Source organism: Esox lucius, chromosome 25 (assembly GCF_011004845.1).
Source record: "Esox lucius isolate fEsoLuc1 chromosome 25, fEsoLuc1.pri, whole genome shotgun sequence".
Taxonomy (NCBI): Eukaryota; Metazoa; Chordata; class Actinopteri; order Esociformes; family Esocidae; genus Esox; species Esox lucius.
The window spans coordinates 5,484,557-5,505,329 of NC_047593.1; the positions used below are offsets into that span (position 1 = coordinate 5,484,557).

General features: G+C 38.3%; 1 protein-coding gene across 1 annotated transcript; it reads right to left on the reverse strand.

Annotated features, from left to right (window-relative positions):
* Positions 1-16,452: 16,452 nt before the first annotated feature.
* LOC105009097 (phosphatidylinositol 4-kinase) lies at positions 16,453-19,520 on the reverse strand. The gene is made up of 4 exons (XM_020045155.3): positions 18,997-19,520; positions 18,832-18,896; positions 17,144-17,289; positions 16,453-17,010 (listed from the first exon to the last, which is right to left on the reverse strand). Exons 1-4 carry the CDS (start codon positions 19,075-19,077, stop codon positions 16,820-16,822), a joined length of 483 nt encoding a protein of 160 aa, XP_019900714.3. The 5' UTR covers positions 19,078-19,520; the 3' UTR covers positions 16,453-16,819.
* Between the last annotated feature and the right edge of the window lie 1,253 nt (positions 19,521-20,773).

The following is a 20,773-nucleotide window of genomic DNA, read 5'->3' on the forward strand; positions in this document are numbered from 1 at the left end:
ACTTGACACAATTACAGAGGAGATGCAAGGGCTAAATTATACCTGCACGCACACACACAAACGTTAATTTCACAGCCATATGCTGTGTACACACCCAAGTATACAGGGGGGAGAACAAGTATTTGATACACTGCCGATTTTGCAGGTTTTCCCACTTCCAAAGCATGTAGAAGTCTGTAATTTGTAACATAGGTACTCTTCAACTGTGTTTGACGGAATAAAAAAAATGTATCCAGAAAATCACATTGAATGATTTTTTTGCATTTTATTGCATGACATAAGTATTTGATACATCAGAAAAGCAGAACTTAATATTTGGTACAGAAACCTTTGTTTGCAATTACAGAGATCATACATTTCCTGTAGTTCTTGACCAGGTTGGCACACACTGCAGCAGGGATTTTGGCCCACTCCTCCATACAGAGCTTCTCCAGATCCTTCAGGTTTCGGGGCTGTTGCTGGGCAATATGGACTTTCAGCTCCCTCCAAAGATTTTCTATTGGGTTCAGGTCAGGAGACTGGCTAGGCCACTCCATCGCAATGACTGCTAATCACATTAAATCATTGCTAACAATAATGAAAATCAAGCATGCCTGTGTTGAAACATTTCTCAAAAGAAGTAGGACTACCTTAACATTGGAAGCATGAAAAAGCTTACAATAGCATTGAATATTTATTCTAAATAAATTGTTACAAAATCTGATAGATAATATAATAAAGCACCATATGTATTTTACATAATATGCTGTTTTAAACTGATTTATATCATATTCAGTCCCAAATTAGAGCGCATTCAAAATTTAGATTATTCTGGATGTTGATCATGAGGCAAAATGTTGAACATTAACCTATTTGCACAGGATTAATTCAAGTGGCTGGGTTTTGGTATGTAAAGATACAAATCAACACAGAAAAAGCACAAATCACCACAGAAAATTGGCCAATATTGAAATGATTTGTGTTGATTCAAGTTTTAAACACATTTTATAAGAATTGAATGTAGTTACATGTACATAAAATGAAGTGATGTAAACAAAAATGGGTTGGTATTAATAACCAGAGTACCTGAATACAGTAACATAGAAACCAAACCCATTATGAACCTTTTCTCAGCATGGTCTACTTTGTGGTGCATATTTCACAAGGGTGTCTTACTTTTTCAGTGTATAGAAGTCACCCATGACAGTATTTGTTAATGACAGAGATGTAAAACTATTTTCCTCAGGGAAGGCCTCTGGCTTTCACTAAGTGAATAGTATCATCAAAATGAAAACAAAACAAAAGTATATGCCAATGGCATACATTTAATGGCCTATAAGTATATGGGAAGACTGCATACACCATTTAAACTGTAATGGAACTATTTAGGAGCAGGTGCTATAAATCTAATTCAATTGTGGTTTAAAAATTTTGTTTTTGTGTAACATTAGTTTACCTGTCTATCACTGAGCAAGCAAAAACAGGTTATAGAAACAAAACACATTATACAGTAGAACCTGAAAGGAATATTTTGGTGGGTGTGGTTTCAATTGTATATTTCAGTTACTCTGGTTGTTAATAGCAACATGCACATGCAGGATCACGTAAGAGGAGCTGGCCAAGAAGAGTGAATATCTCTGGCTACAAGTCATATGAGTTTGTCAGTCACTGAGTGTTTGAGATCACCTATTTTTCACAGCAATATTATTTAAAATGTTTTTGTCTTGTGTAAATTAAGTTATTGTAATTACAGAAAACATTTCTACTACAGTGGTGGCCCAGACTTTGCTGAGGCCTCCCTGCAAGGTCGGAGCTCAAGGCCCCTCCCCAAAACCCCTCAAAATCTCCATCTATTAGCCTATACCACTGCTGCCTATGTCAATAGACTGATGGCTGTCTACCTTTAACTATATTCAGTAATGGAAATAAAAAGTATAAATTCCAAAAGCACAATAGTGTCAGCATAATTAACGGACAACGCTATATAGCCAATAAGTCATTGTTCAACACCAAGGACAGGTCTGTGCTGGGGATGGGGAGGAGATTAGAAGAAAGGCTACGATTACTGCTGTATCCAGGCAGTGATGTCGCGCACTTTTAATTTTGGCACCCATTTCTTGATTTTGTCTAGTTTTAGTCATTTTGACAAACATGTATTTCAGTTTTAGACACATTTATATAACTTCAATAATGATTTTGTGATGAAAACAGTGAGCCATTTTAGTCAACAAAATGCCCTTTAGTCACATTTCAGTCTAATATCAATTATTCCCTCTAGTGTAAACATGCTTTATCACCATTTCCAATAAGGCCAATGGAACGTATCATAGTGTTTCACTTACAATGTTGATATTGCCTAAAATTAGGCCTATTTAAAAATCTTCTGAAATGTGATTTGCTTATTTTATTTTTTGCTATGTAGGGCGGAGCCCTTGGGGTGTGGGGTTCCCCCCGCCTCGCTGTGGCTGGGTTGGGTTTCCCAGCCACCAATGGTCTACCAACTACTAAACATCTACACTCTGCCCATAAATAGCTGCTCTTCAAGCCCCCTCCGTGGTTTATCAAAGTAAATTCTACCCACGGGCTGGTTGAACTAAGCTTGCCACTTTTTCTTTCTTCTTTGGTTTCATTATCACTCAATTACTTTTATTTATATTAAGCCCTTTTTACATCTGCAGTTGTCAGAATGTGCTTTTACAAAACACACAGCCTGAAACCCCAAGGAGCAAGCAACAACAGTGTAAATGCACAGTGGGTGGGAAAAACTCCCTAAAAGAGGCCGAAACTTAGGAAGAAACATAGAGAGGAACCAGGCTCGCAGGGGTGACCAGCAGGCTTGGAATTTCGCCATTTTAGGGGCAAGGCCATTTGGCCTTCAATGTCACAAGTTTAGACACCCGGGCGACATGACAAGGCACAAAAGCCATTGAGCGAAATAGGAGGATTTGGAGCTTACAAATAAATAACTGGAATTGCTAAGACAAAACGCAATACTAAATGTATTAATACCACATATTGAATAATAACTTATTATAACATAAAACATAAAATATTTTTTTCACATAAAAAGTTAAATGATCATGTTTTATACCTTGAAGTTACATCTACTCCTCCCTCAAAATGTTTACAGATTCTGGAATTTGTTTTATTTCATGCATTCACATGATGACAACAAATAGGCAACTTGTATTGATAAATAATTAACGTTAAGGCTAGCTTGTCAGAAGGCTAACATCACCTCAGTTACACAAAAGTAAACCTCAAAGTATTCTTTAACATCACAATCACCTGCGCTAATGAGTACGACCTAAATAAACACATGTGCACGGAGCAAGTAAACATTTTCAGATGTATTTTCCCCCTCTGAGGTTGGAACTTCCCAGTTGCTCATGAACACACCTTCCAAAACACAGAGGTTTGATTCAGTTAAGCACTAAATAAGTCAGTTATCTATCGATAACCAGCTGGGTTGCTTACCTTCTTGTAGTTCGTTCTTGTGGTTGTTCTCAGTTGCAAACTACAAACATACAAACATAAAACCGAAAGCTGACCGTAGCAGGGTCACAAAAAACATGGTGACCGTAGGGCGTGCAATGATTTTCGGGTCTTTACGGCCAGAGCGAAGGGCATCGACGGCCGTGGCTGTCCTGAAATTCCTACGCTGGTGACCAGCCCTCTTCTGGCTGTGCTGGGTCAATAGTTTAAGACGCAACGCAACCAGTAGGACTTTGTAAAGGGACAGCTACGTGTTGTTAGATTCTGTCAATTTGTTTTATCCACAAACAAAATTAATGCAACCGGTAGTCAGGGGGAAACTTTATTTGGCAACGACCAAAATCTTGCATAGTTCCTACATGTTCTACAAAGATTACAAGGTTAACACAGTTTATTATAGGAGGCGGTCAGTGATCATAGCCAACCATTACAGTTTATTGTCCTCCAATAAGAAAGGTTTATCCTACATGGTACGCTTGTGTGGTATGTTTTAACCTCCCCTATGGTCCATGGGTCAATCGATAGAATCTATGACAGTCATATGGACAGTTCCTAGCAGGAGGTGTGGACAGGGTGTGTGGGACCTATCAGTAATCGCCACCACCACGTCTTATCTATTGTCCGTTGTTCAGCATTAGTCAGCACGTATCCATTGTGTTAAGTTTTCATGCCCAGATTCTATCAGTGTCTTTCAAGCCCTTCTAATTCTGAGGTGTGGTCCGAGACCTCATGTCAAAATAAGTTTAAATGGAGCAGGAAGCAAACTTTAGAAGGCGGAGAAGAAGAACTGACCCTACTCCCAGGCATAATTAATGTAGCAGTGTAAAACCTTGGGGCTGGGACGGGGATATGGTCATCGGTGGAAACGGTGCATTAACTCCAAGCATTTCTTCTATTGTGAATGCAAACAAGACTGGTGTGCCACAGCTTGCAGTCCATTTGCAAAGAAATGGGGGGCCCAGCCTAAAAGAGCATGTCAGCAGGGGGTTTGATTAAAATGGTGTTCTTATGTTTTGAACAATAATTCACCAATTCACACACATTTCCTCACTCACTCCCTCTTTCACTTATTCACTCTCTGACTTGTTTGCTCACTTCAGTCAATACAAGGCCAAATAAGAAGTGTTTGTGCACACTAGAAATACTAGAACATTTCAGTAGGTCTGGAGGAAGAAACAACACTTTATGGAAATAGGGAACGAATGAGCATGCTTTTGTGTCATGAAAATGGTTTTAAAGGAAGTCCCTTGGCCTTGGTTTTTAGCAAAAAAAAAATTAAAGCATACTAGTTATGGTCGGTCACAATGAAGAACATCATACTAGCAAGTGAACAATTAATTATTAGAAAAATATATTAGAAATTGCTTTTAAAATACTATGATATTGAAAAAGAAATCCAGGGGACAATGTGTACTTTTTGCCATGAGTGAGAAAAGTGAGTGAGTTGGAAACTACTCATTCCACACAATATAGTTTAGTGCCAAATAACCAAGGAGATAAGTCACCTGACCTCTTGACTAGTTGTTAGGAAACTTTAGGAAGAGGACAGACGTTAGACAAGCATCCCGCAGATGCTGAAACGGATTTAAATCTGGGGAATTTGGAGGTCAGGGCAACAACTTGAACTCTTCCTCATGTCTCTTAAACCATTCCTGAACAACGTGGCATAGCGCATTATCCTGCTGAAAGAGGCCAGTGCAATGAGGGAATATCATTGCCATGAAGGGGTGCACATGGTCTGCAACAATGTATAGGTGGCATGTGTCAAATTGAGGACCACATGAATGCCCGGACCAAAGGCTTCCCAGCAGAACAAAAAAGTCCGTATTCACAAAATGTATTAAGACTAAATGTAGCTCCCAACGGGCTGATTTATTTCTTCAAAATCATGGGTGAGTCAGTCAAAATTTGAGGACTCCTACATTTTTCATCTATGAGTATTTTACAAAGCGTTTTAGCACTAAAACCGGCTCCTAAACCTGTGAATAGTTAGGAGTATTCAAGAGCACCCCTAAGTCACTAAGACCAAATCACAAACAATCCACTAATGGCTGCTGCCGTCAATCCGCCTCATAATCAGGTCAACGTTTTAGAAACATTTAATGATACTGAGCTTTTAAAAAGGAATTACCTCAATCAAAAGAGTAGTATGATCACAGTAGAGCTAGTTATTGATGCAGTCACTTCACCAACAGAAATAATCCAGTAACACTGGAGATGAAGCTATGCAGCACAGACAAACTGTATATCTCAGTAATCTGACAGTAGAATACTACATTGAAAAATGCACGCCCTCCCCAGACACCACACTGTCCGACGAATCTTTCAGTTTCCTCTTGATGGCTACAAAGAAACAAAGACGACTTCATGCAAGGAGATTTCATATCATAATGCTGTTAACTTGTAAGTAGTGAGTCACAAATACATAACAAAAATCAGAAACCACTGTCAAGAAATATATGCATATAGTTTTACAAACATATGTCAAAATCTCAAAACAAATGATGAATTGTTAACAAAAACAAAGGATGATTAGCAAATAACGTTTGAAAATGTTTTATGTTTTAATGTTTTTGGGAATGTTAAAGCATTTTGTCACCTGCATTTTCCAGATTTGTGACTCGCATTACATTTATGAGTGGCCTTACATATCTGTGAGTTGCTCCACATATTTGTGAGTAGCGTTGCATAAATGTAAGCCGCATTTTACGAATGTGTTGCATAAAAACACTGTACAGATGAATACAAATGTTTTATCTGACATAAGATTTTGTAAATTTTGTGATCTACCCTATTTGCATGTTTGTGCCATCTGCACTTCGAAACATGCAACTGATGAGCAGATGGGTTAAGTTTCATCATCTCAAACAGCTCCATTATTTTCAATTGTACTTTACAAACAAGATAAATATGGTTGAATACTATGTATTTGTAATGCTTCGATTGAAGGAGTAGAGCTGAAGAGTCAAACGAAGGAAATTTTATTTATCCTCACAGATACGAGGTAAATAACCTGACCAAACAGTAGCTAATGGTCGTAAGGAAAACGAGAGTCAAATGTAAAAATTAAGCACACGTAGCTCAGAACGGAAACCATCACACACAAAGACTAGGGGAGAAGAGTATATATATACAATATATACTCTGGGATAATGACACGATGGGAATCAGGTGTGAGTGATTGACAAGACATGAGTGGGTGATGAATGATAAATGGGCAGTAGTGTCAGAAAGCCAGTGACGTCGAACGCCGAAGATTGCTCGAAACCCAGAGAAGAGGCGGTAGATGACTCATTCGTCACAGTATGTTTTATCGCACCTTTGGATAATTGTGTGTAACCTGGAAATATGTTGCACTTTGTTGAAAGATATCATGTACTCTGTCCCAATAGTGAATGCCTTGACCGTATGTCAAAAGCCTGTTATTTACTGTGATATCTTTCTGCTACAGCCCACACTAAAGCTAGCAACCCAAGAACCTGTTTTTTTCTCTCAGTCTGCAATCAGTTACATAAGATATTTTTATTATTACATTTTTGTTATACATTTTTGTTATTTTTGTATTATTACATTACAGTGTAATAATAGACAGTGTAATCCTGCCGAGGATGAAATGAGCTAACAAGCTAATGTAATGTTACTGCATGCCAGAGGTAGTTAAGAAAGCTACAAGCTAGCTACACATTGAGCAAAGCTAATTACTGTAGCAACCAAACATTATTATACAGTAGCAAATTGTCTTGATACAAATATTATTATTGTATGGATATTTTGCTTGATGCTTTACTATAATATACTACAGATAAATACTATATTTTCCATTAGCTGGCTTGATTGAGTAGAAAGACTGGCAATAATCAATAACCTAACTGGGTGATAGAAAATCACCTGGAACCGACTTCCATGTTCAAAGTCACTGTTTGTCTTGATTGTTTCAAAATTACACACATGCTGGTGAGCTGTAGAAATCAACAACATACAGCCTAACAATGTGGAGAATTAAAAAATATGTAAACATGAATCACACTTATTACCTAACACTTTATTTATTCAAGTAATTATTTCCTGTATTATTTTGAAAGTATATTTTAAACATACAGGGTGAAGGAACCGAAGTCCACAATTTAGTTACCAGTTAAATTATTCTTTCTTAGTTTGCACAGAAATGTTTTCTATGTTCTTGTATTCTGTCTTAGTATGTTGTCATTGGAATGTTTATGGTTAACAGATGTTTCTGTAAGATTTGAATGCAGGGACAAAACGGTTGCTTTTAATTGTTTGCTTGATCCTTGAGATAACACCCCTGTGTCATAGGAAACAGATCAGGAGATGCCACTGATTGCTAAGGGGTCTGTTCTACAGGACTGGTTTTGTTTTCATTAGGTCAGTTAACCAACCCCCACTACTTGAGTTTAGGATATAACCAGAGTGAAGGTTTGTGAAAGGCTCTTGCATTTTCCTCCTGAACTCTGCATGCTTCTCTGCTCTTACAATCACCTCAAATCTCTGGAGTATTTTAAGCTTTGATAGTTGTACTGTAATTGGAATACTCTCTTTATACATTAAATTAATTTGTTACATTAATTCATTGACAATATGTAATTAATCAAAAACGGGTCAACATCCAGTTCCAACAAGGGGTTCTGGAGGCTAAGCATAGCCAGAACTAAGGAGGTCCTAATCTGGATCCCATATGAAACTGATACATAAAATGTGACTCCCAGATATGTAGCGGCCTTCACAAATATAATGCAAGTCACAAGTCTGTACAATGCAGGTGAAAAATGCTGTAACATTCACAAAAACACTTGAACATTATAAACAGACATTATTCTGCTAATCATGCTTTGTTTATGTTAACAATTCATTTTTTGCAGGATTTTGACATATGTTTGTGAAACTATATGCATATATTTCTTAACAGTGACTTTGATTTGACAGTTGCATTATGAGTATGTGGCTCTCTACTTTCAAATTTACAAAAATATTCAAGGCCATAGCTGGACCAATCTGTGTAGTTGGTGCTATAGATAGGACACATTATTACACAAATTATTGGACCATCAAAAGATGAACACGGATTTGTTTAAAAGCTGCCAGACATGTAAGAGGCTAACAATTTGCTGAACGTATCTTGCCTAGTCAGTATATCATTCTTGATTTCATGTTTAATGAAATAAAGTGACACATCATTATGATGGCACCTGTCAGTGGGTGGGATGTATTAGGCAGCAAGTGAATATTCTGTCCTCAAAGTTGATGTGTTAGAAACTGGAAAGATTTGCAAGTGTAAGGATCTGAGTGACTTTGACAAGGGCCAAATTGTGATGGCTGGATAATTGGGTCAGAACATCTCCAAAACTGCAGCCCTTGTGGGGTGTTCCTGGTCTGCAGTGGTCAGTACCTATCAAAAGTGGTCCAAGGAAGGAAAAGCAGTGAACTGGTGACATGTTCATGGGCGGCCAAGGCTCATTGATGCACGTGGGGAGCGAAGGCGGCCTCGTGTGTATAATACTCAATACTACCACCATACTGTTCATATTCCCCCATCCTACTCTTTAAAAATTGATGGTAGTTTAAAATGTTCATGTATATTACTGCCATACTTGCCATATCTACAATATTCAATACTACTACCAATATTGCTGCTAGTTTACAGTACTCTTTTTAAACCGCTGCTATGTACAGTGTTATGTATATTACTGCTTTTTTCTCTTACCATGTTTTTGCTGTGTCCATTTTTCTTTTTAATTCTCACTTCATAGTTGTGTACTAGTGTGCTATGCCGCCATTCATAAGCTTATTGCACTCATATGTATCTGTAATAAACTCCACCAACTGCTGCTAGTTCACACTTATGTATGTTACTGCCATACTTCCCATATATAATAATACTACCCAGATTGCTGCTATATCAATAATACTACCCATATTGCTGCTCGTTTACAGTTCTCAGTGTTATGTATTTTGTTGCTTTATTTTATTATTATTTTCTGTCTAGCTATATTTTTGCTTATATACTCTTCTTCTTAACTCTCACTACATAGTTTGTCAGGTGCCATGTCATAAGAATTTAATTGTGCAGGATGACGCTGTGTTGTTCGGTGCATTTGACTAATAAACCTTGAGATGTTTTCTATCAACAAATCACCGGGTGACACTCAACAATGTTTTCTTTGAGCCCAGCGTCTCTGTCCCAGAGTGTAACATGATTCTGGACAACACCCTGTCATTATTTATAAACATCAAGGCAATGACTCATTCATGTACAGTGGCTTCATGCTGTACAACATTCGTAGAACAGCCTCACCTCACGCAAGAACAGTGGAGGTAGGTACTTCAGGTCATTGTTTGTACCACTCCATGCTTGTGCAATCAAACCATTATCAATTTAGCCACTTATTCTAAGTCCGACCATGTCACCCTGCTCCTCCGCACACTCCACTGGTTTCTAGTTGAATCTAGAATATTATACAAAGCCATGGTGCTTGCCTATGGAGAAGCAAGAGAAACACAGCGTTGTCAAAGCACTTATCCTTCTTTGCACCTCACTGGATGATTCTGTAGCTTCATGGTCTTTATGGCGGGTGACAGTGGTTTTGGGGGGAAATCTTTGTGTTTTTGGGGGTGGGCTTTTCCACAAGGTTTTATAGCCTAGAGACGAAAAAAATACAAATTGAGAGGGACTTATTGATACATGGGTCTGCTGGTGGGTGTCTTTGAATCATCTAAAACAGTGGTCACCCACCTTTTCAAGCCTAAGATCACATCCCAAGTCCAAATGTAAACCAAGATCTACCACTTGCAAGAAATTATGAAAAAACGAGGCCACAATGTAGTTTGACATTCTTTGTTGCCTGTTAGTCACTAGCAAAATATTTATTATACAAATAGTATATAACAATACAAACTGTCAACTATAATTAAACAGTAATATAACATTAAGTATTTCCACAGGCTTATTACTCATATATAAACACAACAATCAGTCAATTACAGGCCTAAGCCAATAATGTTTCACTTTCCCTTTTAAAACATATTTCAAACACTTCAAAATGGAAATACTCAGGTAACTGCAAATAGCATACCAAATATTATGACAACAGTCATCCTTCAATTCTTCAAAAATATGTTCCATTATCAATTTAGCAACTTAATCTAAGTCCGTCCATGTCACCCTGCTCCTCCGCACACTCCACTGGTTTCTAGTTGAATCTAGAATCTTATACAAAGCCATGGTGCTTGCCTATGGAGAAGCACAAAAATTACTACCTACTACTAATCATTAGTAATTGCCTCAATAAACAATCAATTACAGGCCTAAAACAATAATGTACAGCACTGATTCTCTTTCCCTTTTTCAACAACATAAAGACCTTTTTTTAACAATATAGCCAACAGATTTCAAAGCAATGCTCCCTCAATCTGGGGGCTCAGATGAGATTATCTCCCCACGCACATACTGTATATTAAATGTGATGGCTGTGATTGCACACTATCAGCAAGTGCTCTGTAGTCTGGCTCATAGTTTGACACAGCAAGTCTTACACAGTCTGTGAGATGTCTATTAGTTAGACAAGATCTGGTCTTGGACTTTATCATTTTCATTTGTGAAAAGGCCATATCACAGAGATATGTTGATCCGAAGTAGGCCTTCACCTTAAGTGCACAGGATGAGAGAAGGGGAAACTTTACAAGACCCCTTGAGAACTTGTTGTTTCACGTCTTACGATAACAACTCTAACCTTCTTGCCACAGTGGCTGGGCCAAGTGGCACACTTCCGATAGCATTTGTTACGTCCTCTTTGTTTTTTAAATCTTTAAATAAGGTATCTGCGGCAACGACCATTGCCTCATTGTATAGCTCTCCATCGGTGAACGGTTTCTTATGTTCAGCCAACAGGTGGCTGACACGGAAGGATGCATCTGTTGCAGCCTTACTTTTCGCGGTCGGTTTGGTAAAAAGTGACTGCTGTGCTTTCAAAACAGACTTCAGCTCGTCAACTTTCTTTGAACGAAGTGTGCTCTTTAGCGGGTATGTATCTTTGAACTTGGGCTGGATGCGTTGTGGTGCCTCTCCACCTTACCCCTTTTTGCTAGCGCAAAAAACATGTCAGTGCTTCAAGCCAACCATGCTGCAAATCTCGTTATGTGCATAATGTAGGTTCAAGGTGTATGTAGGGAATTCATGAGAATGACTGACATTTCTAAAATCTGAATCATTGCGGCACTCTGTGTGCCATTGTTCAAATTTCCATATGAAACAGCCCGATCATACCAACCAGCATTCTTGAAACTCCAATTAAGCACTTCACTGATCACAATGTACAAAATGTTATTTCAAGCTCATGAATCATTTATTAAGTTATTGTTGGACTGTCTCTCTTGCAACATTCAGGGATAGGTGGTTGGGCTAGCATAAGTACAGCACCAAAGGACTACGTTGCTTTCTTTCCATTAAAGCTATTTGATAGAACTTGATTACCTTAGTACTTAGAGCAAAAACACAAAACTGGGAAACCAAAATCTGACAAATCTTCAATGTTTTTTGTAATTGTCCTTTAAAAATACGGTATAACAAACGTTTCCTTCACGGTTTACATCTCCAGTATTTATTTAGAAAATGAATGACTGCCATTAAATCCTAAAAAGCATTCTGCAAATGCAGGCACACACATATAGATATAATTGTAAGTATTCATACTGGCATCAGGGAGGCCGAGGGTGTTTGTAACCACCACCGAGGGTGGTTGGTGTAGGTAGTGTATTCAAAAATGGCCACAAACATCTGTCCTTTACAAACCGGTGTGGTAATTACATATGGATATCACATAGAATATCCATCAAAAATATAACCAATGTGGCTTGAAACTTACAAAGAATGTCACAAGTTGCTAAACGTTTGATAAGTCGTACTTTTTCTTGGTTTTATTGTTTATAATGGAATGAAAATAGTAAGCACTTGAGAAAATGTCAACTTGATTAAGTAATGATCTAGGTAATTAAGATGGCCCCTAATCCGTGGCCCAACATCATAGTAAAACACCTAGTAGTTAAATTGACTACATTATAATGCCTAACTGCATAGAATCTCTCTACATTTACAACCTATGGGTCCAGAAGGTATTCACTAAAATCTACATTGAAATCACTGAAAAAGGTTAATTGAATTTAATCAAATGTTTCAAAAACGAATTATCAAAACTAAGGCAGGTGTAATTAATATTACCAAATAAGACATATCAGAATCATTGCTATATCTGTAGATCCTCATCTGAAAGTCCAATCACAGACTTTTGCCTGAAGACCTGAGGTCACATCATTGTCTCATTCATTCATCCAGTGATATGCTTTTTATATTTTTACTTCCCAACCTAATCTAAATGTCTACAGCTCATTACCTGTTGCACCCGGATTCCGCAGGCAACTCATTGAATAGTTAGCACTTTAACAAATGAATAGTTAGCACTTAAAATCAAATTAAGCACTTAAAGTGATTAAAGTAATTAAAGTGCTAAATTTTAGCCAGACCCTGCTTTTCCACAAGGTTTCTGGTATTTGAGCCAGACCCTGCTTTTCCACAAGGTTTCTGGTATTTGAGCCAGACCCTGCTTTTCCACAAGGTTTCTGGTATTTGAGCCAGACCTTGCTTTTCCACAAGGTTTCTGGTATTTGAGCCAGACCCTGCTTTTCCACAAGGTTTCTGGTATTTGAGCCCGACCCTGCTTTTCCACAAGGTTTCTGGTATTTGAGCCAGACCCTGCTTTTCCACAAGGTTTCTGGTATTTGAGCCAGACCTTGCTTTTCCACAAGGTTTCTGGTATTTGAGCCAGACCCTGCTTTTCCACAAGGTTTCTGGTATTTGAGCCCGACCCTGCTTTTCCACAAGGTTTCTGGTATTTGAGCCAGACCCTGATTTTCCACAAGGTTTCTGGTATTTGAGCCAGACCCTGCTATTACACCCTGCCTTAGTGTTTCTGGTAGTGATGAGAGAAACAAAGCTTTTTGAAACATTGAGCCAATTGAAACAATTGCATCAACAAAGGGTTCACCGTTTCGAAATACTTGAAACATCTTACACTGGCGACATCTGCTGGTCAAATATGTGTAATGCAACTGAAATTGTGTATAGGCCCAAACACTGAGTAAATTGATGAGTAAAACGTTAAGTGGAGCTAAATGCAGTATCTACTCAAGATACTGATACTGTATAAAATACTGATTTTGTATTTGTGGATTTCATACATAATGGGTCATTTCTATGCTTACAGTATATGTTAATTTGTGAATGAAAGTTGTGTATGCAAGTTGTAGTAGCCCAGTTGTTGCTCACAAATCATGCATTTCACATGGTTATGTTCAACAACTTGAACATTTTCCCACACAGTGAATCTTGCTATTTTTTGTCCTTCCATTTCTCCAAATCAACCCAATTGTTCTGATAATAATGTATTACTTTCTCTCTTGCATCAAACAACTCTTGGAATCAGGCCATTTCATTGGCTTTTTTTTCAGGGACTGGCAAAGTTTATTCATCCGGTGATTGAATCCTGGTCGAAACAGTATGACGTAACCAACACTTAATTTGCTTATATCATGTGACTTGGCCACATCGAAACATGTTTTGACGCTACGCTTCGGCACCGCGTTACAGTAGTAACACAGTAAAATGTGGAAAGGTCCAATAGGGGTGAACACTTTTAAGAGACACTGGACGCTGGTAAAGTGGGATCATTTCGATGGAAGGAACAGGAACCCCCATTGGTCAGCGGAGTGTCAGCTGATGTCTGGAATCGCTCCTATCAGAATAGGAGATTTCGTATACACAGTAATGTGATGGCAGTAAGTTATTCCAGAGAAGAATAATGTAATGTAATGTAAGTGTGTACCAACAATGATGTCAATAAGGTTCCCTCCCAATCCTCATCCTGCACATTCACACCCCATGTCGGCAGTCCAATCCCATTGGACACACACAACCTCCCGCCGCTGAACACAGCTCACACCCCAGATCCCAATCACCTGAGTACTAACACCTGTCCCCCATTTACACTCCCAATTTAGTTCGCCCGTTAGCACTAGTTCCTTGTTAGTTATTGTTTGTCATGGTTACATACCAAGCCGGTTCTCCATTAAACCCCCGATAGTATATCCTATCCTATCCTATCCTGTTCTGTTCTGTTCTTTGACCTCCTAACCGGTGTTTATCAACCAACCTTTTCGCCTAACCCTTGCCTGAGCTTTTGCCTTTGACCAGGCGTTTTGACCTGTTGCCTGGATTACCTGTTTCACCTGCGGTCCTGTACCTCTGCCCAGTAGTGATGGCTAAACGAGGCCTTATTGAATCGATGAGACTTTCCAGTACATTACTTTGCTAAAAGGTTCATTTCTTCATGTCTCATCTATACGGCGCTCACTGAGGGCACCTACTGGTTGAAATAATGCAAAGTCAGTATAGTTAATATAACCTTCAATGTTGTTTTTTTTACAAAAACCTGTTCACACAATGAGCAGGCTTTTCATTGTGTGAAACTGTGTAATCTTTGTTTTTATATGTACAAGGAATGAGTATATATATACTGAATATAAAAGTGCACCTTAAATCAGTGGGTGAAGAAATAGAGACAGACATCATTTGTGCATGCTTCAGCTTTACATGTGTTTTGAACTGGCAACTGCTTTTGTAACTGGACAGTGAGTGGAGAATGTTTTTGAAACTGGACAGTGAGTGGAGAATGTTTTTGAAACTGGACAGTGAGTGGAGAATGTTTTTGAAACTGGACAGTGAGGGGAGAAAAGTGCTTTTGTAACAGAGTTCTTGTGAATTTTTATTCTGGAACACATTTTAAACGGACCTGTTGTTTTAGACAAAGACTTCTTGTGGTGAAGAACCAAAGATGTTTTTTTGTTGGCACTGTGTATTGATTTTGTGAAACCAATACATAAGCTGACGAAATGTGAAATCATACTGAATAGCAAAGAGCTCATTCATACTTTGGTCTCAAATTAGTCAAAACTATTGTACTTAGTGGTAACTCATAGCATTTTCTTGAATAATGTATAAAAACTTTCAATACCAGGGAGACCATCAGCATTTGTTTAAACCTTTTAGATTGAATGAGTGTAGGGGACAGAATAATGTACATGAATTAATTGCATCCTCTATTTGTTTGATCAAAATATATAAATGGCATTTAATAGCCCAGAAGAGTATAAATTAAATATAATTTTAGTGGATATAAATTATACTTGGGTTATTAAAGGCAATGAAAATTTAAGCTTACTGCCATCCTCCAAATAATTAACCAACACGGTTGTAAAAATGTCTTTATCAACAATAAAACACACTTTAAATTAATACACATTTCTTTATAGGTTCTTTCTCTGAACCTTGTCAAGCTTGGTTCAACACCCTCTCTTTCATTTAAAGCACAGATACCTGTTTGCTGTTATTTCCCCCGACTTGTGTAACTGATCAGTCTCCCTATCTAAGCACCTCCTTCCCTTTTGTATCTTGACGGTATTGTTTTGGATTCAGTTCCTTCTTTTCATGTCTAGTTTAATTTTGTTACATCTTAGTTATTTTATTAAAAATCCTCTGTTCTCCCGGTGCCTTTGTCCTATCTGATTTAGTTAAAGACAATTCCAGAAGGAAGCACATTAAAGTGATAAAAGTGGACTGTGAGAATTGAATACAATGTGAAAGATAAACAATGTATATTTTATTAACATTAAATAACAATGGATTAAAAAGTATCTGATTCATTAGAAGTGCTTCATGAGTCTGAAAAATATTCAGTCTGTGAGAGCACAATATACATAGATGGCTATAATGCTTTTATAATACATAATACATAGATGCCTATAATGTGCTTATAAATACAATTAAGATATTTAGATATGTTGCTCTGTAGGTAATATTTAAAATGTTGTTTTATAAATAATTAATAAATATGTATAATATAAGGCATGTACAGCACTTTTTCTTGTTTTAATCACTTTTCTTTTTAGACACTTGTTTTAAGGGTTTTAGAATGTATCTGCAATCTGCCCAGTATATTAATTGCAGTAATTTACATTTAAACAAAGCTTTTGAAAAGATACATAATTACACTTATTCTGTTTGTTTTCATATAAAACCATATCAATGTTCAGGTTGCTTTGGGGTAATGTCATAATTAACTGCTTTGGATTTAGCATTATTTTCAGTTAAAACAAGTTGTTCAATTTAATTGTTAAAATCACTCCCTTCTGGATAAGGCAGAGCTAGTTTCCTGCTCCACTTGCATTCCTTCTAGTTCCCGCTTTAATACTGATATTTGTTTTCCCCCATGATGAATGTATTTTAATTCAAAAGGGATAGTCCTGTTAACATGGTGAAGAGTATGGGTAGCCAAACTGCAGTCCCCTTGTTGATTCTCAAGGTGTTGGCTCCTGATGAGGCACTGGTCGCTGTAATTGGAACCGCTGTACTTGGGTTTGTGGTAGTGGTGGTAGTGGTGGTAGTGGTGGTAGTGGTGGTAGTGGTTATCCCGGCTTTACAGGGGAAAAGGTACAATAACATGCAATGTAATACTTTGTTTAGAACTTGGTTTTGATCATAAGCGTTGGATTATCACAACTCCACCAAAAAGTACAGCATTTTAGAATAAAATATGGAATTACTTACTGGCACTAATGGAGGTAGGATCGACATTTAAGAAGATGTGTTCGTCAGCCAGAGACAGGGCCAATGCCTGCTGTACACTTGTTATATTTGGAACCACTGTCTGGTTTTTAAAAATAAGGGTCATGTTGACAATGACGGAGCCACTCCTGAAAAATACAAGTAAATGAAGTGAGTTCATATGTTTCTCATTTGATTTGTGTCTGATATGGCCACTGTCCGATAATAATAATAATGTGTAAAACCTTTTCAGAATTGTGTGCCAATTTATTGAAAATGTAAAACATCAAAATCATAAAGGGAAATATCTCATTCACAATAGTATTCTGACTATATGCCATGAGACTCAAAATTGAGCACAGATGCGTTCTGTGTTCCTTGATCATCCCCAAGATTTTCCAGTACATGAATGGAGTCCACCAGTTGCAAATTCTTATGATAGGGCATGATTTAGAACAGCACACATCTGTTTGAGTAAGGTCCCACCCTTCAACTGTGCATGTCAGAGTAAAAATCAAGCCATGAAGTTAGAATGAAATGCTATAGCATCGAAACTTCTCAGAGGCACAGAGGACTCAATCTTTCTAAAATGGAAAACTTTTAGAACTGCAAAGATTTTTCCTGGACTTGGCCTTCAATCCAAACTAAGAACTAAGAAGGACAAACATCTTCACAGCACTGGATCAATCAAGACTTTGTGGTAGAGTGGCTAAACAGGAGCCACTTCTTGGTTGAAGGCATAATGACAAGAGTAATATTTCAGTACAGCAATGACCCGAAGCACATGGCAAGACAAATCTGGAGCGGCTTTGGAACCACTCTGCGAATGTTATTGAGTGGTCCAGCCAAAGCCTAGACTTCAACCCAATTTGAACATGGGGAGACCAGTAGATTGCAGTTCACCAACACTCCCCATCTAATCTGGGAGAGTTTAAGAACATCTCTAAGGAAGAAATGGAGTAACTGCCAAGTGTGAAAAAACTGGTACAAATATACCTAAGAAGACTCAATGCTTATATCATGCAATAAAATGGTAATTAATTATTTAAAAATCACACAGGGATTTTCTGGATTTCTGTTTTAGATTCCGTCACTCACAGTTGAAGAGTACCTATGATAAAGATTACAGACTTCTACATGCTTTTGTAAGTGGGAAAACCTGCAAAATCGGCAGTGTATCAAATACTTGTTCTCCCCACTGTAGATGTTAAGAAAGTCTATAGCACAACAAAATGTGGATGATGCTTGGTTGAAAAAAAAACTATTCTCTACATAATGCACATGATTTACTCCTGGTTGCCTACAGCTAAAAAACGAATTAAACGAATCATCAAAGTTGAGACAGGTACGTCGTTAGGCTTTAATGAACCCCCACATACAAACTAAATGATAGGCTAGAAACCATAGGGAAATAACGTGCAAGTAAAGAAATGCAATAGAATCAGACAGCAACGTGAACAGGAATGAAAATGTTATGGAGATGCAGTGATCATTTGGAATATTTCTGCTAGCAAGGGTAAGTGTGACGGCTAGGCCTAATGGAAAATGTCTTGGAGCGCGATTTGTAATTCGGACCCAACCAGTTTTAGAATTATTATATTTATAATTATGAGTGCAATTCAGACTACTAATATACAAACATTAAACTTGAATTAATATACAGTTATGCCTTTCAGTTAATTCCTACTTACGTGAATTGAATGATCCTACACCTTAGGTACGTTAAAGGGTAAAGTAAATTGTAACCACGATTCACCTGCAAGGAAAGACGTAAAACGTGTCAATAACATCAATCGATAATTACTGTACTAAAGACAGAGACACAATACAATATTGTTTAAAGAAACATAGCTCACTTCTGTGGTAACATTTGCTGCTAGTTCCTGATATGCTGTTGTTGAAGAGTCTGAGTAGTCACTTAAAAATGGCCGTATCATTCTGAATCCTAATTCTATTGTCCCCTCACTTGCTGTAGGTTTTGCTGTCGAGTCTGTAGTTGTAGTTGTGATAGCCGTGTTGATTTTGGGAGGAATTGTGGTTGGAGTTAATGTATTTCTAGTAGAAGAGGCTGAGAAAGTTGTGGCAGCTGTGTTTGTTGTATCAGGAAATCTGGAGGTTTTGGCAGAACTTGTGGTTATGGATGCAGCAGTTGTAGATGTGGCTTTAGTTGTTGCAGATGTAGTTGTGGTTGTCACAGCAGTCAGTGTGGCAGCAATTGGGATTGTATTGGGAGCAGCTTTGGTTGGTGTGTTTGTTGTTGCAGCTGTGAATACTGTGCTTGCCAACAAGACATTTGTGGAAGCAACCACATTTTTTGTGGCACCAACTGAAGATGGTATGACAGAAACTGTAAGTATTGATGCAGCTGTTGATGTATCGGGGAAACTGTGTTTTTTGTAGAAGCAGCAATAGTTGATTTAGATACAGCAGAGTTGGTTATGGGTGCTGTTGCTGTTTTTGCAGCTGTGTTTGTTGTAGAAGCAGCTATGGTTGTTCTGGGAGAACTTGTGGATGTTTTGGCTATATTAAGGGTTGTTGTGTAAGCAGACAGGGTTGTTGTCTGAGCTGTGGTTGCTTTATGTTCAGCTGTGGTTGTTGTGATTACAGAAATGTTTTTTCCAGGCGAAACTGTGATTGTATTGACAGCAGTTGTTGTTGTTGTAGAAGCAGCTGCAGTTGTAAAGTTGGTTATTGTGTCAGTCTCTGTGGCTGCAGCATTTGTTGTTGTGACAGCCTCTGTGTGAGCAATGCTTTTTGTGGAAGCAGCAGTGATTGTTGCACCCTTTGTTATTTTGGAAGCAGTTGTGGTTGTTGTTGTGGAGGCAGCCTGTGCAGTATTTGTGTCAGCAGCTGTTGCTATTGTGGGAAAGGTTGGGGGAGTTGAGGTGGCTGCAGTGTTTGTCGTTGCAGCCTCTGTGGTTGTGAGAGCAGCTGTTGTTGCTTTTATTGCAGCCTCTATGTTTGTTGGAATTAATGTGACAACAGTTGTGGTTGTTGTGGCAACCTCTGAGGTTGTGTGAAAAGCTTTGGTTATTGCAGTTGTGGTTGTTATGGGAGCAGCTGCGGTTGTATTGACTGCTGCAGTGGTTTTGTTAGCAGCCTCTGCAGTGGATATGGGGGCAGTTGTGGTTATAGTTGCAGCAGCGATTGTTGTAGCAATGACAGTGCTGGTGGGTACTACTGTTGTTGTCACATGAGGATCAGTAGTTGTTGATTTTGCAGCCTCAGTGGTTGTGGCAACATTTGTGGTTATTGTAGTAGCCTCTGTTGTTGTAAGAGCTGATGTGGACGTTCCAGTACCAGCAGTAGGTGTTGCAGTAGCAGTGGTTGCTTTTGCATCCTCTGTGGTTGTGGGAGAAGCTCCAATTTTGGTGGCAGCCTCTTCAGTTGTTGTGGGAGAATCTGTGGTTGTTGGAGCAGCTGTACTTGTTGTGGGAGCAGCAATGTTTATTGTCACAAATTCTGTGGTTGTAGGAGCAGCTGTCATGGTTGTCGGCTTAGCTGTGGTTGTTGTCAGAGAAGATGCGCTTTTTGTAGCAACATCTTCAGTAATTATTGGAGCTGCTGTGGTTGAGGAAGCAGCCTCTCTGGTAGGTGTAGTAGCAGTTGTAGTTGTTGTGGCCGTCTCTGTAA

Coding starts and splice junctions, on each gene's coding strand:
- LOC105009097 (XM_020045155.3), bottom strand. CDS start 19,077: ATGATACGGCCATTTTTAAGTGACTACTCAGACTCTTCAACAACAGCA. Junction 18,897..18,996: donor CAGCAAATGTTACCACAGAA/GTGAGCTATGTT, acceptor CTTTCCTTGCAG/GTGAATCGTGGTTACAATTT. Junction 17,290..18,831: donor TGTAGGATCATTCAATTCAC/GTAAGTAGGAAT, acceptor TGTATTTTTCAG/GAGTGGCTCCGTCATTGTCA.